The 20,452-nt window shown below is 45.5% G+C and overlaps 1 protein-coding gene across 2 annotated transcripts in view; it reads right to left on the bottom strand.

Annotated features, from left to right (window-relative positions):
- The window catches only part of abcc3 (ATP-binding cassette, sub-family C (CFTR/MRP), member 3), a 159,610-nt gene that overhangs the window by 82,868 nt on the left and 56,290 nt on the right, over positions 1-20,452 (bottom strand). For both annotated transcript variants that reach the window (XR_013889153.1, XM_080209254.1), the window contains exons 12-19: positions 17,551-17,754; positions 16,248-16,394; positions 13,301-13,388; positions 11,913-11,979; positions 10,148-10,274; positions 5,677-5,853; positions 5,426-5,593; positions 4,784-4,967 (exon numbers count right to left, since the gene is read on the bottom strand). Coding sequence is in view for 1 of the 2 variants with exons in the window: in XM_080209254.1 (XP_080065380.1) it covers positions 4,784-4,967; positions 5,426-5,593; positions 5,677-5,853; positions 10,148-10,274; positions 11,913-11,979; positions 13,301-13,388; positions 16,248-16,394; positions 17,551-17,754 (1,162 nt within the window). In the remaining variant the exon portion in view is untranslated. The remainder of the gene's footprint in view (positions 1-4,783; positions 4,968-5,425; positions 5,594-5,676; positions 5,854-10,147; positions 10,275-11,912; positions 11,980-13,300; positions 13,389-16,247; positions 16,395-17,550; positions 17,755-20,452) is intronic.

Below are 20,452 nucleotides of genomic sequence, written 5' to 3'. Positions count from 1 at the left end.
CAGACTGAAAAGTTTGAACATGTTGACATTAAGAAAGAGGATGTGTTGGAGCTTTTGAAAAGCATCAAGTTAGATAAGTTGCTGGGACCAGATGGGATGTACCCCAGGTTACTGTGGGAGGCGAGGGAGGAGATTGCAGAGCCTGTGGCGATGATTTTGCATCATCAATGGAGACAGGAGAGGTTCCGGAGGATTGCAGATGTTGTTCCTTTATTCAAGAAAGAGAGTAGAGATGGCCCTGGAAATTATAGACCAGTGAGTCTAACCTCAGTGGTTGGTAAGTTGATGGAGAAGATCCTGAAAGGCAGGATTTATGAACATTTGGAGAGGTATAGTATGATTAAGAATAGTCAGCATGGCTTTGTCAAAGGCAGATCATGCCTTATGAGCCTGATTGAATTGTTTGAGGATGTGACTAAACACATTGATGAAGGAAGAGCAGTAGATGTGGTTTATATGGACTTCAGCAAGGCATTTGAAAACGTGCCCCATGCAAGGCTTATTGAGAAAGTGAGGGGGCATGGGATCCAACGGGACATTGCTTTGTGGATCTAGAACTGGCTTGTCCACAGAAGGCAGAGAGTGGTTATAGATGGGTCATATTCTGCATGGAGGTCAGTCACCAGTAGAGTGCCCAGGGATCTGTTCTGGGACCCTTACACTTGGTGATTTTTATAAGTGACCTGGATGAGGAAATGGAGGGATGGGTTGATAAGTTTGCTGATGACACAAAGGTTGGAGGTGTTGTGGACAGTGTGGAGGGATGTCAGAAGTTGCAGCGAGTCATAGATAGGATGCAAGACTGGGCAGAGAAGTGGCAGATGGAATTCAACCCAGATAAACGTGAAGTGATTCATTTTGGCAGGTCAAATAGGATGGCAGAATATAATATTAATGGTAGGATTCTTGGCAGTGTGGAAGGTCAGAAGGATCTTGGGGTCCGAGTTTATAGGACGCTCAAAGCAGCTGCGCAGGTAGAGGCTGTGGTTAAGAAGGCGTATGGCGTACTGACCTTCATCAATCGAGGAATTGAGTTTAGGAGTCGACAGATAATGTTGCAGCTTTATAGGACCCTGGTCAGACCCCACTTGGAGTACTGCGCTCTGATCGCCTCATTACAGGAAGGATGTGGAAGCCATTGAAAGGGTGCAGAAGAGAAATACAAGGATGTTGCCTGGATTGAGGAGCATGTCTTATGAGGATAAGTCGAGGGAGCTCGGTGTTTTCTCCTCGGAGAGACAAAGGATGAGAGGTGACCTGATAGAGGTGTATAAGATGTTGAGAGGTATTGATCGGGTGGATTCTCAGAGGCTTTTTCCCAGGGCTGAAATGGTTGCCACAAGAGGACACAGGTTTAGAGTGCTGGGGAGTAGGTACAGAGGAGATGTCAGGGGTAAGTTTTTCACTCAGAGGGTGGTGGGTGAGTGGAATCGGCTGCCGGCGATGGTGGTGGTGGTGGAGGTGGATTCGATAGGGTCTTTTAAGAGACTTTTAGATAAATACATGGAACTTAGTAAGATAGAGGATTATAGGTAAGCCTTGTAATCTCTAAGGTAGGGACATGTTCAGCACAACTTTGTGGGCCAAAGGGCCTGTATTGTGCTGTAGTTTTTCTATGTTTCTATTTGAATCATACCTGAAGTGACACATATCGTGCTTATCCTAGCCAAATTAAAGATGCAAAATTTATGATCCAGACAGGCTCCATAAAACACTTTGGAGTTTCTGCCCTAGACCATAACATTACCAATGCTCCACTCACTGAAAACTGCTCCTCATTCTTTACTTCATCAAAGCTCCTCAATTTTGAGCACCTTGACACCAAATCTTCTTGAACATTCTCTGCTCCGAGGAGAACAATGATGTAGTGATGCTGGTGTTGGACTGGGGTAAACACAGAAAGAAGTCTCACAACACCAGGTTAGAGTCCAACCAGTTTATTTGATAGTAATCTTACAAGCTTTCAGAAACAGTATTCCTTCGTCAGGTCAAAGTAACACTGTTTCTGAAAGCTTGTAAGATTACTATCAAATAAACCAGTTGGACTCTAACCAAGGAGAACAATCCCAAACACTCTGATGTACCCTGCACCCTTTCCCAGGCCTTGACATCCTTACAAAGAACATAGAACAGTACAGCACAGTATAAGCCCTTCGGCCCTCGATGTTGTGCCGAACTATATCTGAACCCAAGGTCAAGCTATCCCACTCCCTATCATTCTGGAGTGCTCCATGTGCCTATCCAGTAACCGCTTGAAAGTTCCTAAAGTGTCCGACTCCACTATCACAGCAGACAGTGCATTCCACACTCAAACCACTCTGAGTAAAGAGCCTACCTCGGACATCCCTTCTATATTTCCCACCATGAACCTTATAGTTATGCCCCCTAGTAACAGTTACATCCACCCGAGGAAATAGTCTCTGCACGTCCACTCTATCTATCCCTCATCATCTTATAAACCTCTATTAAGTCGCCTCTCATCCTCCTCCACTCTAAAGAGAAAAGCCCCAGCTCCCTCAACCTTTCCTCATAAGACCTACCCTCCAAACCAGGCAGCATTCTGGTAAATCTCCTCCGCACTCTCTCCAATGCTTCCACATCCTTCTTATAGTGAGGTGACCAGAACGGAACACAATATTCCAAATGTGATTTCATCAAGGTCCTGTATAGTTGCAGCATAACCCCACGATTCTTAAACTCAAACCCCCGTTAATAAACGCTAACACACTATAAGCTTCTTCACGGCTCTATCCAGTTGAGTCGCAACCTTCAGAGATCTGTGGATATGAACCCCAAGATCTCTCTGTTCCTCCACAGAACTCTGCCGTTGACCCTGTAATCTGCATTCACGTTTGTCCTACCAAAATCAGCCATGATCTTATTGAATGGCGGGGCAGGCTCGAAGGGCTGGATGGCCTACTCCTGCTCCTATTTCTTATGTTCTTAAAATGAATCACCTCGTACTTATCAGGGTTAAACTCCATCTGCCACTTTTCAGCCCAGTTCTGCATCCTATCAATGTATCTTTGCAGCCTATAAGAGCCCTCCACCTCACCCACTACTCCATCAGTCTTGGTGTCATCAGCAAATTTACTAACCCACCCATCAGCCCCCTCTTCCAAGTCATTGATAAAAATCACAAATAGCAGAGGACCCAGCACTGATCCCTGTGGTACACCGCTGGTAACTGGCCTCCAGTCTGAAAATTTTCCCTCCACCACCACCCTCTGTCTTCTATGATGGGCAAATTTCCTTCTTTCCCACACCTCCTTACTTTCTTCATGAGCCTACCATGGGGAACCTTATCAAACACCTTACTAAAATCCATGTACATAACATCAACAGCACTACCTTCATCTACATACTTAGTTACCTCCTCAAAAAATTCAAGTTTGAGAGGCAGGACTTAACCCTCACGAAACTGTGCTGACTATCCCGATTAAGCTGCATCTTTCCAAATGGTCATAAATCTTATCCCTCAGGACCCTTTCCATTAACTTACTCACCACCAAAGAAAGACTAACTGGCCTATAATTACCAGGGTCATTCCCATTTCCTTTCTTGAAGAGAGGAACAACATTCGCCACTCTCCAGTTCTCTGGCACAATCCCCGTGGACAGTGAGGACCCAAAGATCAAAGCTCAAGGCTCTGCAATCTCATCCCTTGCCTCCCAAAGTATCCTAGGATGTATTCCATCTGGCCCAGGGGACTTATCAACCCTCAGATTTTTCAAAATTGCTAATACATCTTCCCTCAGAACATCTACCTTCTCCATCCTACCAGCCTGTATCAAGCACTCATCCTCAAAAACATGGCCCCTCTCCTTAGTGAACACTGAAGAAAAGTATTCATTCAACGCCTCACCTATCTCTTCTGACTCCATGCACAAGTTCCCACTACTATCCTTGACTGGCCCTAACCTCACCCTGGTCAGTCTTTTATTTCACACGTAAGAGTAAAAAGGGGTTTTCTTTTATCCGACCCACCAAGGACTTCTCATGCCCCCTCCTAGCTCTTCTAAGCCCTTTTAATTCATTCCTAGCTTGTAACCCTCGAGCGACCCAACTGAACCTTGCTTTTTCATCCTTACATACGCTTCCTTTTCCCTCTTAACAAGACATTCAGCCTCCTTTGTGAACCATGGTTCCCTCACTCAGCCATTTCCTTCCTGCCTGCCAGGGACGTACCTATCAAGGACACACAGTATTTGTTCCTTGAAAAAGCTCCACTTTTTGTTTGTGCCCATACCTGACAGTTTCTGTTCCCATCTTATGCTCCCTAATTCTTGCCTAATTGCATCATAATTACCCCTGCCCTAATTATAAACCCTGCCCTGCCGTGTGACCCTATCCCTCTCCATTGCAATAATGCAGGACACCGAATTGTGATCACTATCTCCAAAGTGCTCTCCCACAAACAAATCTAACACTTGGCCCGGTTCATTACCCAGTACCAAGTCCAATGTGGCCCCATCTCTTGTTGGCTTATCCACATTGTGTCAGGAAACCCTCCTGCACACAGTGTACAAAAAGTGTCCCATCCTTCTGAAAACACAAGGCCCTGAATTGGGCACACTCTCAAGCTGAGCATAATTTCCCTGTGTCTGTACTTATTATTCCATGAAGAAAGCCCAGATTCAATATTTATTTGATTAATGGCCTTCCCAACTTATTTCACACCCTCGAAAGCTCTGGATGGAATGAATGCTGAGATCTCATCTACAATAAACATATGGCGACAGATTCGCCATGAGCCACACACCCCAGCCTGAAGCTCTCATACCTGTTGGCTCATCCTCCTCCACTTCATCCGACTGTGCATAGTTCCGCAGGAACTCTGCGAAGGCTCCGTTCTGATCCTGCAGCTCCTGGTACGATCCCATCTCGGAGATCTTTCCATTCACCAATACCACAATCTGATCCACCTGCGGCAGGAAGCTGATCCCATGTGTCACCAGAACCCGGGTCTGCAACATTAAAGAGTCAAAACGTCAAAGGCTGGAACACAGATCCATCAGACTGGGAGATAAATAGCTGAAAGGATTCAGCACCACTCCACACTCAGCCTGGCTGTAACTGGACAACACACAGATGCATGCAGGAAGTGTGTATCAGACGAAACCTGACACAAACTCAACACACCTGCTCCACCTTTCAGTTACGTCACTGTGTCATTGCACAGAGTCACTATTTATTCAGGGTAAGGGTCAATCACTATGTAAACAGTGACTCTGTACAGTTATTCGGGGAAGGATCAATCACTGTGAGTCACTGTTTATTCAGGGTGAGGGTCACTCACTGTGTAACTGTACAGAGTCACTGTTTATTCAGGGTGAGGGTCACTCACTGTGTAACTGTACAGAGTCATTGTTTATTCAGGGTGAGGGTTATTTGTTGTTTGCTGCATGTTATTTCATTGTTTTACCTTTCTTTTCAAGACTCCTTCTGGGCCAATGACTTTATCGAAGATGTGTTTAGCCACATGTGCGTCTACAGCTGAGAGGGGATCATCCAGGAGATAGACTTCAGTGTCACTGTACACAGCCCGGGCCAGACTCACCCGCTGCTTCTGTCCTCCTGAAAGGTTTATTCCCTGCACAAAGAGCATTGGGTTATTACTGTGAAAGCTACGGCCAGGTTTCAGAGGGCGATGGATAAATGTGAGCGCAGATTTACCTTTTCTCCAATCTCAGTCTGGTCCCCACCAGGCAATACATTCAGGTCAGTGATCAGTGCGCAGGCCTCCAGGACCTGTTGGTATTTCTGCTCACTGAGAGGCTCTCCAAAGATAATGTTATCTTTTAGTGTGGCATTCCGAATCCAGGCTTGCTGTGGAACGTAGGCTATAGATCCCTGGAGGAAAAAATGCAGTCTTCACTACAGAACCGTCAAAACAGTCACATTATCACTCAAAATATGATAAATATTATCCATTTGCATGAACATCATTTTCAGAGTTCTCAGGCAGGGCATCTTAAGCACTCAGTGCATTTTATGCTGTGTGCGCTCCCTATCTCACTACCCTTAAGGTTGATTGAACACAAGAGTAAGTCACAATAAATAAGAGAAAATGTTGACAATCCTCAACATGCCAGCTTCAGATTATTGTGTCTAATGGAGTTCAGCAATTTCAGATTAAAGCCACTGCTTATTGCAGAGATTCATCTCCTTTGTGCCTTTGCACCATCTCTCCTTTTTATCCTTAATTCTCTCTTGACTTCCACCCTATTATTCTCCCCCCCTCCTCTATCCAACTCTGTGCTCAATGTAAAACCAGTGAAATCTAAATTCTTTCCCCATTCTGATGGCAGGTCATTGCCTGAAATGTTAACTCTGTTTCTCCCTCCACAGAGCCTGCCAGAGCTGCTGAGTATTTCCAGAATTTTGTTTTCACGTTTGGTTTTGGTATAAGTAAAGTTCACCTTGTTAGTAACCTTGTGTATTAAAGTGTTATTGAGAGTTTTCGGAGGCAGGGCTGTATCTGAAGCAACTGCAGCTTGCAGGCGCAGAGTGTGGAATATTTGGATCACAAGATCCCAGTGCAGGATCTGTCCCTGCTGGAAGACAAAGTCGGAGCGATCAAACCCCAAATATGTGTCCGAGCTCAGACCATTCCAGGACATGGGAAATCACTATGGGAAGTTTCTGCCAGATCTTTCAGCAGTGCTGGTGCCACCGTATCTACGACTTCACAAAGAAACTCAATGGAAGTGGAAGCCAGCACAAAAGAGAACTTTCAAGGATGTAAAAGTGCTGTTTTAAATCAGCTAATCTGCTGGTGCACTTTGATCAGCCAGAGAAACTCACTCAGTCACGTGATTCCTTGCCCTACAGTGTTGGGACAGTACTCTCTCGTCTGATGGAGGATCATTCAAAAATCCCAATGGCTTTGACTTTTGTCTGTAGACAAGAGCTGAGAAGGGATATTCAGTTAAACGAGAGTATAGTCTTTGCTGTGAAACAGTTTCATCAGCACCTTTATGGCCACCCATTCAAGATTTGTACTGATCACAAACAATTGATGAGTCTTTCCAAAGAATCCAAGTGCACTCCTCCCATAGCCTCAGTAAGAATACAGCACTGGGCTACCAGTGTAACAGTGCACAGGACAGGGAAGGACAAGGCAAATGCAGATACGCTGAGGCAGCCCCCTTTACCAGACATGCCCACCAAGACATTATTTCCTTCAATTTTCTTGCTTGAGAGGCTTTCACATTCTCCATTGAATGCTACACAGATTAAACAGTCGACAGACTGAAACCCTGTCTATCTCAGGTGAAGAGATTCCTTATGTAGGGTTGGCCTATGGTTATAGGGGATACATAAATGCAGACATAGAAAATAAAAACAGAAAGATGACATTTGGCCCTTCAAACCTGCTCTGCCATCCATTCTGCTCACTGAATTCAATATCCTGATCCCCCCTTTGCCCCCATATCCCTCGATCCCTTTAGCCTCAAGAGCTAGATCTGATTTCTTATTGGAATCAGACGTTTTGGCCTCAACTACTTTGTGGCAGCAAATTCAACACATTCACCACCCTCTGGGTGAAGAAATTTCTCCTCACCTCAGTTGGGCCGAAGGGCCTGTTTCCCGTGCTGGGTTGTTCTTTGTTCTCAAACTATGACCCCTAGTTCTGGACTCCCCCACGATCAGGAACATTCTTTTTGAATCTACCCTGTCTAACCCTGTTAGAATTTTAGAAGAGTGAGAGGGGATCTCAAACTTATAAACTCCAGTGAATATAACCTTAACTGACTTAGTCTCTCTTCCTATGACAGACCTGCCAAGCCAGGAATCAGCCTGGTAAACCTTCATTGTACTCCTTCTATAGCAAGGACACCATCCCTCAGATAAGGAGACAAAATAATGCTTCCTATCCATCTCCAACACCATCCACAATCCCATGCACTTTAACTTTACATAATAATCGGAATCGTAAGCGGAAGATTGAGCTAAGTGTGCAGGATGGTTGTATCCTTTGGGGATCCAGAGTGGTCATCTCACCCTCTGGTCATTCACAAATCTGGGTTGAAGCTCATGAGGCTTACCAAGGTGCCTTCTGAATGAAAACTTTAGCAAGGTTTTATGCTTGGTGGCCTAATATGGATCAGGACTTGGAGAAAAAAGTGAAATCCTGTTGTGTGTGTTGAATCAACCTTGCTGATGTGGTGTCACTCCACCTGTGGGAGTGGCCTGATTGTCTGTGATCTGGACTTCATGTGGACTGTGCAAGGCCTTTTCTGGGTCCTACATGTATTCCAAATGGTTAGAAGTTCACACCGCAAGCAACATTCTTCCGTTATCATGGAGAAGCCATGCCAAGTTTTATCTGGTTTCTCATTATAACCACTGATTTGTTCCAGGAGTTTGTGCAAGGCAATGGAATATGCCTTTGCATACTGTGCCTTTTCACCCAGCTTCAAATAGTTTCGCAGAACGAACTGTTCAGACACTGAAAAGGAGGATTGAGGAGAATGACAGGTGATAGTTTGGGAATTAAGGTCTCCTGGTTCTCGTTCCAGTATCGGATCACATCACAAACAGCAGGATTCTGACCAGCTAAATAACTGATGGGCAGGAAGCCAATGTCTCATCTGGATTTGCCAAATCCAGATGTCAAAGCAAGAGTGGGAAGGAGACAGGAAAAGCAGAAGGAGAGACATGACTACCATGCTAAGGAGAGACATTTCAGCTTGAATAATTGTGTCTACATAAGGAATTCTGGCAGTAACCAATAATACTGCCTGGAGTTACTCTCAACCAAAGTGTTCCAGCATCTTTGACCAATGGGAGAGTCATTTGCAGATACCAGAATCACATTTGTCTACGCCAGGACTTGAAGACAACAAAAGTTCCAGAAGGAAATTCAGCTGTGGACATTCAACTGGAAATGGTTCCTGATGTACAGAAGTATTCCGTGGACTCTACTCCAGGACAGTATGAGGAGCATTCATGCAAAGATACTGGATCTACTTCTGTGTCCACAGGAGTGGCAAAATTATTAGCTGTATGGCGCAATATGCACAAGGTGTTTTCCATTCCTTTGGAGAAACTCCTGAAACAAATCAGTGGCAAACAGTGTGCTATAATCAGAAACAAGATAATCTGTTCAACCATGAGTTGCCTTACAGAGCCAGGGTCCTGGATTTGATCCCTGGCTTGGGTCACTGTCTGTGAGGAGTTTGCACATTCTCTGTGTCTGCATGGGTTTCCTCCGGGTGCTCAGGATTCCTCCCACAGTCCAAAGATATGTAGGTTAGATTGATTGGCCATGTTAAATTGCCCCTTAGCATCTCACGGTGTACAGGGTAGGGGGATTAGCAAGGTAAATATATGGAGTTACAGTGATATGGCCTAAGTAAGATGCTTGTTGGAGAATCAGTATAGACGTGATGGGCTGAATGGTGCCCTTCTGCATTTTAGGGATTGTATGATTTGAATGTACATAATGTCTTTGATGGGTATGAACGTGTCAGAGTAACATCATTTGTCGTGCAGGCTTTCATGTGTTTAGTCTTACCATGAGGAACCTGTGTAAATAGCTGACTCTACTCTGAGTTTATACTGTACTGTAATTCATTGTTTTTATAGGAAGATTGAATATCATAACCCAATCAACTATCTTTTTGTTGCCAAGTTACCTTCAGTTTGTACACGTGACTACAATTTAAATAAAATGTGCAGTCTCCGAGTGAAGTTTGAAAGAATTGGGTGAAAGGACTCCTCACATAAGGAGCATTGCTGATCGTTCTGTACTACAGGAGCCTGAATCTACTAATAAGCACTTGGGACTACATTTCCTGGTCTTAATGGACAGTGTTATCGATGAGTGATTTGTTAACTCTGATTCTGATGAATATCTTTCAAAATGAGGATTCCTCCTGGACCTCCCCTGACATTTCCAGTGATTGGCAGATCTTTGGACTAATTTTAACCCAAGCAGTTCGCCAAGGAACCTGCCGAAACGGAGTGGGGCTTTTAAATACATTGACTGGAGTCAAACGTGATCAGCGTAGGAAGAGCAGTAGAAGACCATTCAGCTCTTCATGCCTCTACTATTTAATGAGACCATGGCTGATCTACATCTTAATTTCATGCACCTGTTTCTTCTCTCGGACTCCCCCACCAGTTGGGGGGTACTCACCTGGATCGCTACTCTGCCGTCCACTTTCTCCATCTCTCCCAGAAGGGCAGAGATGAGCGAAGACTTGCCACATCCGACATGGCCGACCACCGCCACCAGCGAGCCTTGCGGCACCATCATATTGATTCTACATTTAACACAAACAAAAGCAGACATTGAGGCTGGGAAAAGAGCCAGAGTCCTGGGCTTATCTAACAGGAGGTGCCAGGGAGTAGTCTGCCACGTTTGCCCATTTACTCAACTTATCTAAATCACCTTGAAACCTCCTTGCCTCCTCCTCAACTCCCAATCCAATCAGGTTTTGTGTTGTCAGCAAACTTGGAAATGTTACAGTTGGTTCCCTAATCCAGGTCATTTATATATATTGTGAACGGCCGGGGTCGATGAATTGATCCCTGTGATACCCCAACAGACACTGCCCGCCACCTGGAAGAAATCCAAAAAGTATAATGTTCTAATCTTGCAGCTTTTCTCAATCATCTGGACTATGGAAGCCTACCGTTCCCCATGGCAATTTCTCAGACAATCAGCATCCACTTTTCTTCCACAATATAAACTGTGGTGATCATTTCAAATCTGTCGTTCTTGTGCCTGCCGGATGAGTTCAAAGTGAAACGCACTGACAACGTATCACACAGGAGCTGGGGGGGCTATAGGGCCTGTCTAGCCTGCTCTGCCATTCATGGCAGATCCTGGGCTTCAACTCCACTTTCCTGCCACTTCCCCATACCCCTTATTTCCTCGAGACACCAAAAATCAGTCTATCCCAGCCTCAAATGTATTCGATGGCGGAGCATCCACATCCTCTAGGGTAGAGAATTCCAAAGATTTGAGTGAGGAACTCCCCCTCATCCCAGTCCTAAATTATCACCCCCTTATCCTGAGATTGTGTAGTCCTGTTTTAGTTTACCCACTCTCTCAGCAGAGGTTATCAAATCTTTTCAGAATCTTGTACATTTCAAAGAGATCGCCTCTCATTCTTCTAAACACCAGAGAAAATAGACCCAATTAGCTCAACCTCTAAGTATAGGACAACCTCTTATTGCAGGGACCAATTTAGTGAATCTTAGCACCAACCACTGTGCCACCATGCCCCCGGGAATCGAACCCAGGTCCCTGGCGCTGTGAGGCAGCAGTGCTAACCACATGGACCTGATCTTTTTCTTTTCAGCAATGTCTGATTTGATTTCTCTCCAGTCTGCACATGATGCCATGGTTGAGTGGAGGGAACAACCCAGAGAGTTTACACCCACAGTCAGCAGCAGGAGCCAGAAGCTGGAGGAAATTGGGTCCCAGGCTTAGTAACATAATCCCAGCAAACTACAGTGCCTAATGGCAAATTACCACTACCCACGGCAGCGATCTGGATCAGCTTTGTCGCTGGCAACAACCCTCAGGTGGGTCTGGAGACGGGGCAAGGGGAGCAACATTGTTGTTCCTCCTGACAGACCATTAAGGCAAATTCAAACATAAAAACTTATCGCTCCGCATCCCTGAATCTTAATCCCAGCCCCCACCCCGAGTCCGAGTCCCAATCCCAGCCCCCACCCCAAGTCCGAGTCCCAATCCCAGCACCCATTTGGTGTCCATGACCACATCCATCAGCCAGACCCCACATTCTTCATCATTGGACTCTCATGTCTCTTCCCCATCATATCTCTGCTACCGTCCAATTAGAACGGGGTGTCCACCTTATTCCAGCAAATTTTCTCAAAATTTTACTTTCAAACCATTGACACAAACTCTTAGTTTCATCTGTCCTTACCCATCCAGCACAACAGGATCTGTCTTCCCCCAGCTGAAAGTCCCATTCAGCATGGTGATGGCATGCCCTGCAAAACACAACAGTCTTTAGAGATGGGAAATCACACAGACAGGAAGAGAGAGAGAGAGAGAGAGAGAGAGAGAGAGGGAGAGAGAGAGAGAGGGAGGAAGGGAAAGGGAGACAGAGGGTAGGGGAGCAGAGGGTGAGAGGGGTAGCCATTGTGAAAGAAAGAGTTTTTGTTTTAAGTTGAGTGCAGGTTCAGGCTAGGTGATGGGGTGGGGCAAGGTTTATTAACTGAGGGGAAGCTACAGGAATCTTTGCTGAACTGAGTATGGATCTGGACTCCCTGTGACACCCACTGCAAAATCCTAACAATGGAAAGAAGAGTGGGGGGTTGGTGGGGAGGGGAGAGGTGATGAGGGAAGGTGATTCCCATGGGGAAATCCTTTTTTGTTATTTTTCTTTTCATTTGGAAAAAATCCCTAATAAAAGAAATTTATCAGGGAGATTTTCAAATATATACCTGGAGGCTTTAAAATAAACAGCAAAGCAGATGTTGACTAAAGGAAAACAAAGTAAATTGTGGGCCTTTTTCACGGCAATGAAACAGCAATCCAGCTTTAAGTTGCCAGCGTCAGCCTCCCACAGCTGACGATCCAAGCTCCTCATTCACAGGAGCTTCAGAGACATCAATAGATTCTAGGATCTGATTGTTGGATTGCTCCTTCTCCGCAAAGTGGGAGTTTGGTAATCCCACAAATCCACGGTAAATTTCTCCTGGGCCCCCAGTTGGCTTTACAAGGTGTTGTTGGGAATGATAGTCCTGATAGTTTCAGCAACACTGGGAGGCAGAGCTATTTGGTGCAGTCACTAGTGGGCTGATTTCAGTGCAAGGTCAAGGTTCAGCAAGAATGCCTGTATCGCAGACATCATTCAGCATCAGGAGAGCAGACTGTGGGCAGAAATATCCATGGCAGGGAGTCCAGACTGCCTGGAAGCAGGGCCAGGGTAACTTCCACCATGCCAAGATCTGCCACACAGGCCAAGATGTTCAATGTTCTTTCAAGGGAAACCAAGGTACGTCAAAGATCTGGTACCCATATACACGCTGTGCAGACAGGCCTGTCATGATTGTACCGAATGGCAGGGTTGTGTTGAGAGAGGGACAGAGCACGTGGGGGAGTGGGGGTGGGGGAGGAATGGATTGGAAGAAATTGTGTCAGTAAAACGAGAGAAATGGAAAAAGAGAGAATGATTACGAGGAAAGGAAGAGAAAGATCATGAGGAAAAAAAAAGTGTATTCCAGAACACTTCAAGAGACTTTGATACTTAGAATGAAATGGTTGCATGTAAATAATCAGACAGGTTCTGGCAGGACCCAAGTTTACCTGTTGCAATCTTTTGTCTGTCAACGTTGGTAGGATTCAGCTCATCGTGGCTCAGGAAGTTCTGCAATCGTTTCAGCGAAACACTGGCCTGGGAAAGCAAAAGGATAGAAGAGGGATCCAGAGCCCAATTAGAGCAGCCACACACAGGCAGCAGATGGACAAAGAAGTTAGTTAAATATCAGGAAGCAAAGCTCTGTGAACAACACACCAACTTGTCAATTCCTGATCGGCCTTCAAAGGGAGCTTGTGGTTGGGAGGGAGATGGCAGATTGTAGTTGTTCGGGTTGTTATTGGCTGGCTTGGCTTATTGCAGTTTCCTGACACTTTACTAATCACTTCAGAATAATCAAGTAGAACTTTCCCCAGGAGGTCTCCCTGAACCGCTTTCAGATTCTTTATCACCTTGGGGGATCTGGGGAGGCAGGAGGGAGGGATGGACTATGTGACTGGGCCCACACTAGATAATGGCTTCCTCAGCTTCTCTGTGTGTTTGTTTGTTAAATACATTTAACTTAATTTCCCCACTTTGTATAAAAGTGTATTTACCATCTTGTGAATAAAATTCAGCATCTCATTCTCTCTTATATTTTAACTGAGTTAGCTGATTTTTGATTCCTTGCCAAATTAGCACAAGACAGGAGAAGGATGACTACAATCCCACACGGGATCACTTGTGCAATCACTCCTCTGACAGTGCTGCACTGGTCCCTCGTGGTTCCATCATAGTTCCTCAGTAAGGTCGTGGAATGCCCTGCCTGCAGCAGTTGTGGACTCGCCAACTTTAAGGGCGTTCAAATGGTCTGTGGATAGGCATATGGATAACATTGGAATAGTTTAGGTTAGAGGGTCATTGGATTGGTTCCACTGGTCGGCGCAACATCAAGCCTGTACTGCGCTGGAATGTTCTATGTTCTCCTAAGAGATTAGACTCTTAGTCCAAGGCTATATTGTTTATTTTCAGATTCAGTGAGAGCTCAGTTATTGGATAGAAATCAGACACCCAGCTTAATAAAACAATTACCAATGGTTGAGCCAGCATTATTATTGCTGCAACATTTTCTATCTTTGTTTCAGATTCCAGCATCTGCAGTACTCCACATTCTTGATTGTGCGTTGGTTAGTGATCAGCTGACTTTGACACCATCAAAAAGTGAGCAAACACTAACTTGGTGAACAGCTTTCAAACACACTGTGGACCAGGATTTTACAGCTCCACCACAGCCATATCCCCACCAACCACTGTCCCCCACCCTCCCAGCCCAACCCCCCCCTCACTCTGGCGGCTGTGGTGGGCCATTTAAATTGCCATCTACTTAGGCAGGACCATAACATCCACCATGAGGAATGAACATATAATCCAGACTGACACAGCCAGTATAGTACTGAGGAGGTGCTGCACTAGTGGTGTGCCTCAGGAATCAGTGTTGGGACCACAATTGTTTACAATTTACGTAGATAATTTGGAGTTGGGGCCTAAGTGTAGTGTACCAAAGTTCTTAGATGACACTAGGATAAATGGCAAAGCAAAGTGTACAGAGGACACTGAAAGTCTGCAAAGGGATATAGATAGTCTAAATGAGTGGGCGAGGGTCTGTCAAATGGAGTACAATGTTGGTAAATGTCATCCATTTTGGTAGGAATAACAGCAAAATGGGTTATTATTTAAATGGTAAAAAAATTGCAGCATGCTGCTGTGCAGAGGGACCTGGGTGTCCTTGTGCATGAATCACAAAAAGTTGGCTTGCAGGTCAGAGTCGCAGAGGTTTACAGCATGGAAACAGGCCCTTTGGCCCAACTTGTCCATGCCACCATTTTTGTTTTAAACCCCTAAGAAGTCCCAATTGTCCGCATTTGGCCCATATCCCTTGATACCCATCATACCCATGTAACTGTCTAAAAATTTTTTAAAAGACAAAATTATACCCATCTCTGGCAGCTTGTTCCAGACACTCACCACCCTCTGTGTTAAAATACTGCCCCTCTGGATTTTTGTATTTCTCCCCTCTCACCTTAAACCTATGCCCTCTAGTTTTAGACTCCCCTATTTTTGGGAAAAGATATTGACTGTCTAGCTGATCTGTGCCCCTCATTATTTTATAGACCTCTATAAGATCACCCCTCAGCCTCCAATGCTCCAGAGAAAACAGTCCCAGTCTGTCCAGCCTCTCCTCATAACTCAAATCATCAAGTCCCAGTGGCATCCTAGTAAATCTCTTCTGCAATCTTTCCAGTTTAATAATATCCTTTCTATAATAGGGTGACCAGAACTGTACACAGTATTCAAAGTGTGGCCTTACCAATGTCTTGTACAACTTCAACAAGATGTCCCAACTCCTGTATTCAATGTTCTGACCAATGAAACCAAGCATGCTGAATGTCTTCTTCACCACTCTGTCCACCTGTGACTCCACTTTCAAGGAGCTATGAACCTGTACCCCTAGATCTTTTTGTTCTCTAACTCTCCCCAGTGCCCTAGTATTAACTGAGTAAGTCCTGCCCTGGTTCAATCTACCAAAATGCATCACCTTGCATCTAAATTAAACTGTATCTGCATCTGCCATTCATCAGCCCACTGGCCCAATTGATTAAGATCCCATTGCAATCGGAGATAATCTTCCTCATTGTCCACTATGCCACCAATCTTGGTGTCATCTGCAAACTTACTAACCATGCCTCCCAACCCAACCCCCCTCACTCTGGCGGCTATGGTGGGCCATTTAAATTGCCATCTACTTAGGCAGAACCATAACATCCCACCATGAGGAATGAACATATAATCCAGACTGACACAGCGAGTATAGTACTGAGGAGGTGCTGCACTAGTGGTGTGCCTCAGGGATCAGTGTTGGGACCACAAATTGTTTACAATTTACATAGATAATTTGGAGTTGGGGACTAAGTGTAGTGTACCAAAGTTTGAGATGACACCATATTGGGGCAGCCTCACCTGAACAACACCACTGATGACTTGAGGCAGCATGTTGAGTGGAAACCGCAGGATATTGAAGAGAGACAAAGAGACAAAAGCTTTTTGTGCATCCAACACATTATTCTCATCCACTGTCACATACACTGCGAAGCTCGTCAAGGCAACCTGAATTGGAACAGGAGAGAAATGGCACCAATAGTGTCAAATCTTGATGGAAGTGAATAATTACTAATGTGGAAGTGCCAAGTACCAGGACAGGTACAGTACGGGGTTAGATACAGAGTAAAGCTCCCTCTACACTGTCCCCCATCAAACACTCCCAGGACAGGTACAGTACGGGGTTAGATACAGAGTAAAGCTCCCTCTACACTGTCCTCCCATCAAACACTCCCAGGACAGGTACAGCACGGGGTTAGATACAGAGTAAAGCTCCCTCTACACTGTCCCCCATCAAACACTCCCAGGACAGGTACAGCACGGGGTTAGATACAGAGTAAAGCTCCCTCTACACTGTCCCCCATCAAACACTCCCAGGACAGGTACAGCACGGGGTTAGGTACAGAGTAAAGCTCCCTCTACACTGTCCCCATCAAACACTCTCAGGATAGGAGTTATGTTCATTTAGTGACCATTTCTGTTTGGCTGAGATGAGTTAACTAAACAGAAACTGGGATTAGCGTGGGCCTTTCCTCACTGACGTATGGAAGAAATTAAAATTAAAAATATAAGATTATAAAGAATAGATTAATAAGATAAAAAGAAACAAAATAAAATAAATGGAAATGGGGTGAAGGTGGAGAACAGAGTTCATGCTCTGAAGTTGTTGAACTCGATGTTCAGTCTGGGAGGCTGTGAAGTGCCCAATCGGAAGATGAGTTGCTGTTCCTCCAGTTTGAATTATGCTTCACTAGAACGTTGCAAAAGGCCAAGGACGGACATGTGGACAGGAGAACAGGGTGGTCAAATGGTCAGCGACAAGAAGGTCTGGGTCCTGCATGCGGACAAAGTTGTTCTGCAAAGTGGTCACCCAGTTTGCGCCTAGTCTCTTCAATATAGCATAGGGCACGTTGGAAGCAGTCAATCGCCATTTGGACAGTACTTTAATTCACAGCCTAACCACTGCCTCCTCCTCATTAATTCTAAACCCTCCTCGAGTCCGATTTGTCTCCTCTTTCACTACGGCCTGGGTAGCATCTTCTGTGGATGCAAAATATTCATTTGATATCAGATCCATTCTTACCCCATTGAAGATAGTTCCCATTGACACTTGATCCCCTTGGCCCAACTCAATACACATGGTTATAAAGGAACAGGTACTCACAAGAAAAGGGGCAGTTGTCCAAGTGAAGGTGGAGAGGGCATTAAGGTAAGCAGATTTCTTCAGGATATCGAGTTCTTTCTGACGAATGGCCAGCACCTTCTGTTTGAAGGATGGTTCCCAGGCGTACAATTTCAGCACTTTAATACCGTTCAGGATTTCACTCATCAGCTTAATCCGAGAGTCTTTCTGCTGCATCTGTTGCACCTGCAATACACAAGAGAGCATGATCACATCACCCGCACTAGAGGGGACAGGACTGTTACAGGGCATGCATGAGGGTACGGGCATGTCATACATAGCCTGGGCAAGAGGGGGTGGAAGGGTGACACGGCATGCACTAGGATATGGTGGATCACATGGCCCAAGCAGGAGAGAGATGATGGTCACATGGCATGCATAAGGTACAGGTGGGTCAAGTGGGTACGTGGGTCAGAAGAGTCCTGCAGCTCAGGAATAAGGGGTGGATGCGTCACATCTGGGCATGGAGGGGTGAGTGGGTCACATGGCCCAGGAAACTGGATGCTGGGAGGTCACACATCCTACAAATGAGGTCAGGCTGGGTCATGTGGACCAAGAGAGGGGCAGGCAGGTCATAGGAGTAGACCAATACTTTAAAACTCATCATCAATGCATTCCCCATAGGAAGTTGCAAGTTGAGCACTGGGTTTAAAAATACAATCTGGTTCCAAACTCCATTTCCCAAAAAAAAAATTTCACCCAATGTTTGAAACTTCAAATGTCACCCTCTCCCACAATAAAACCTATTGCCAGCTTCTGAGATATGGATGTTGCTGCCTTTTGGTTCTCATCCCTACTATCACGGAGGAGGTGATAGTGATACAGCTGAGCTACCTGACACCTAGGACGCAACAATATTGGTCTCGGGCTGAAGTCACATGTGTACCCCGACCAGGTAAGGATGGCACAATGCTGCTCCTAAAGGTTACCTGGGAACGACTCCATATACAAAGAACAAAGAACAACCCAGCATGGGAAACAGGCCCTTCAGCCCAACGAGCCCACGCCGCCGCATCCTCCTACACCTACCCTACCCTGCGTGTCTGCGATTGGGACCCCTAACTTAGCCAGATTCAGTGTCAATTTGGTAAAACCAATCAGCCTAAGAGCACATCTTTGGGGTGTGGGAGGAAACCGGAGCGCCCGGAGGAAACCCACGCAACCACAGGGAGAATGCGCAAACTCCCACAGACACAGGCCCAAATCCATGTATCTGCACAGCTAGCAGTGATAGTCACCGAGCTGTTGCGGCGCCCGTCTACCGGTCCAGGATCAAGCACACACACCGACACGAAGTACTAGGCCACTCCCGGAACCTCCAAGAGCAGCCCACGCACGACCCACCGTGTGCATGCCCCTTGTTTGACAACAAGGTGGACCTCCACCTGCGGAATAAAAAGACAAAAACGTTAACATATAAGTCTGCATTTCCGGTGTCGTCCCGAGGCTCTGACCCTATTTAATACCCCCTACTATAACCCTCCATCCTTGTTTCGCTCATGTGTCTATCTAAGTAAACCTTAAACGAGTCCAACATTCCTGCCTCCGCCACCCTACTCGGTAGCGCGTTCCAGACCCCCACGACCCTCTGCGTAAAGAACCTTCCTCTCACATCCAAATTATACCTCTCCCCCCTCACCCTTAGATCATGACCTCTCGTAATTGTACCCAGTCTAGGGAGCAGTCTCTCACTATTGACTCTATCTATTCCCTTCAGTATCTTATATACCTCTATCATGTCTCCCCTCAATCTCCGTCTTTCCAAGGACAAGAGTCCCAGTTTCTCCAACCTTTCCATATGTATGAAAATCCAGCAGATTCTTTTGCCAACAGCATTTATACTGGATTCAGAATCTCAAACTGCCTTAGTGGGTTTTGAATTCAGATTCTTTAGTCTCAGGATCACTCAGTCACTAACATAATTGCTAAATGACCATCCCCTAATGAGATGGTGCAGGATCTGATTTCACTTTTGAGTGCAGGGAAACAGAAAATAAGGGCCAGGAATAAGATTATAAAGAGGAGCAGGGACAGACAATATAAGCCCTCGTGCCTCATCAGTAAGTAGCTCATCATCAGCCTCCACTCTCCCATCCTCTTCACATTTTCCTATGGTTCCTTTAGCATCCAAAAAGATCTCAAGTCTCAAGTAGAGTCAACAAATCAACAGCCACTGGAACAAGTTGCCAGAGGTAATAGTCGAGGTGAGACAATTTTATCTTTTAAAAAGCATTTGGAAAGTTACATGGGTATAGAGAGATATGGGCCAAATGTGGGCAATTGGGACTAGCTTAGGGGTTTAAGAAAAAAAAGGGTGGCATGGACAAGTTAGGCCGAAGGGCCTGTTTCCATGGTGTAAATCTCTGACTCTGACATGCTGACTTCAAACATTCACAAACATCTGGGCAAAGAAGGTTCACCTCAGCTAAGTCCTAAATGATCATCCCCATGTCCTGAAACAACGAGCCCCTGTTTCAGAATAGATGGATAGGCAGGAGGAAGTGAAGAGTAAATAAAAGTGAAGCAAGATTGAAGCAGAAACATGGAGAGGGTAAATGGGAAAGTGAAAGGTTGATAGACAATGGATGAAGTATTGCAAGTGAAGAAGGGAAAGATGTGTAGGTTAGATAGATTAGCCATGGGAAACGTGTGGGGTTACGGCACGGAGAGGGCCTAGGTAAGAGAGTCGGTGTACTCTCAGTGGGCTGACCAGCCTCTCCTGTACTGTTGGGTTTTCTATAATTCTCAGAGTCAGAGGTTTACAGCATGGAAACAGGCCCTTCGGCCCAACTTGTCCATGCCACCCTTCTTTTTTAAACCCCTAAGCTAATCCTAATTGCCCGCATTTGACCCATATCCCTCTATACCTATCTTGTCCAGATAA

Source organism: Carcharhinus amblyrhynchos, chromosome 21, assembly GCF_965287045.1.
Source record: "Carcharhinus amblyrhynchos chromosome 21, sCarAmb.v2.hapA, whole genome shotgun sequence".
Classification (NCBI taxonomy): domain Eukaryota; kingdom Metazoa; phylum Chordata; class Chondrichthyes; order Carcharhiniformes; family Carcharhinidae; genus Carcharhinus; species Carcharhinus amblyrhynchos.
Note: the sequence above shows the minus strand (reverse complement) of the source record. Positions and strands in the feature narration are given on the sequence as shown.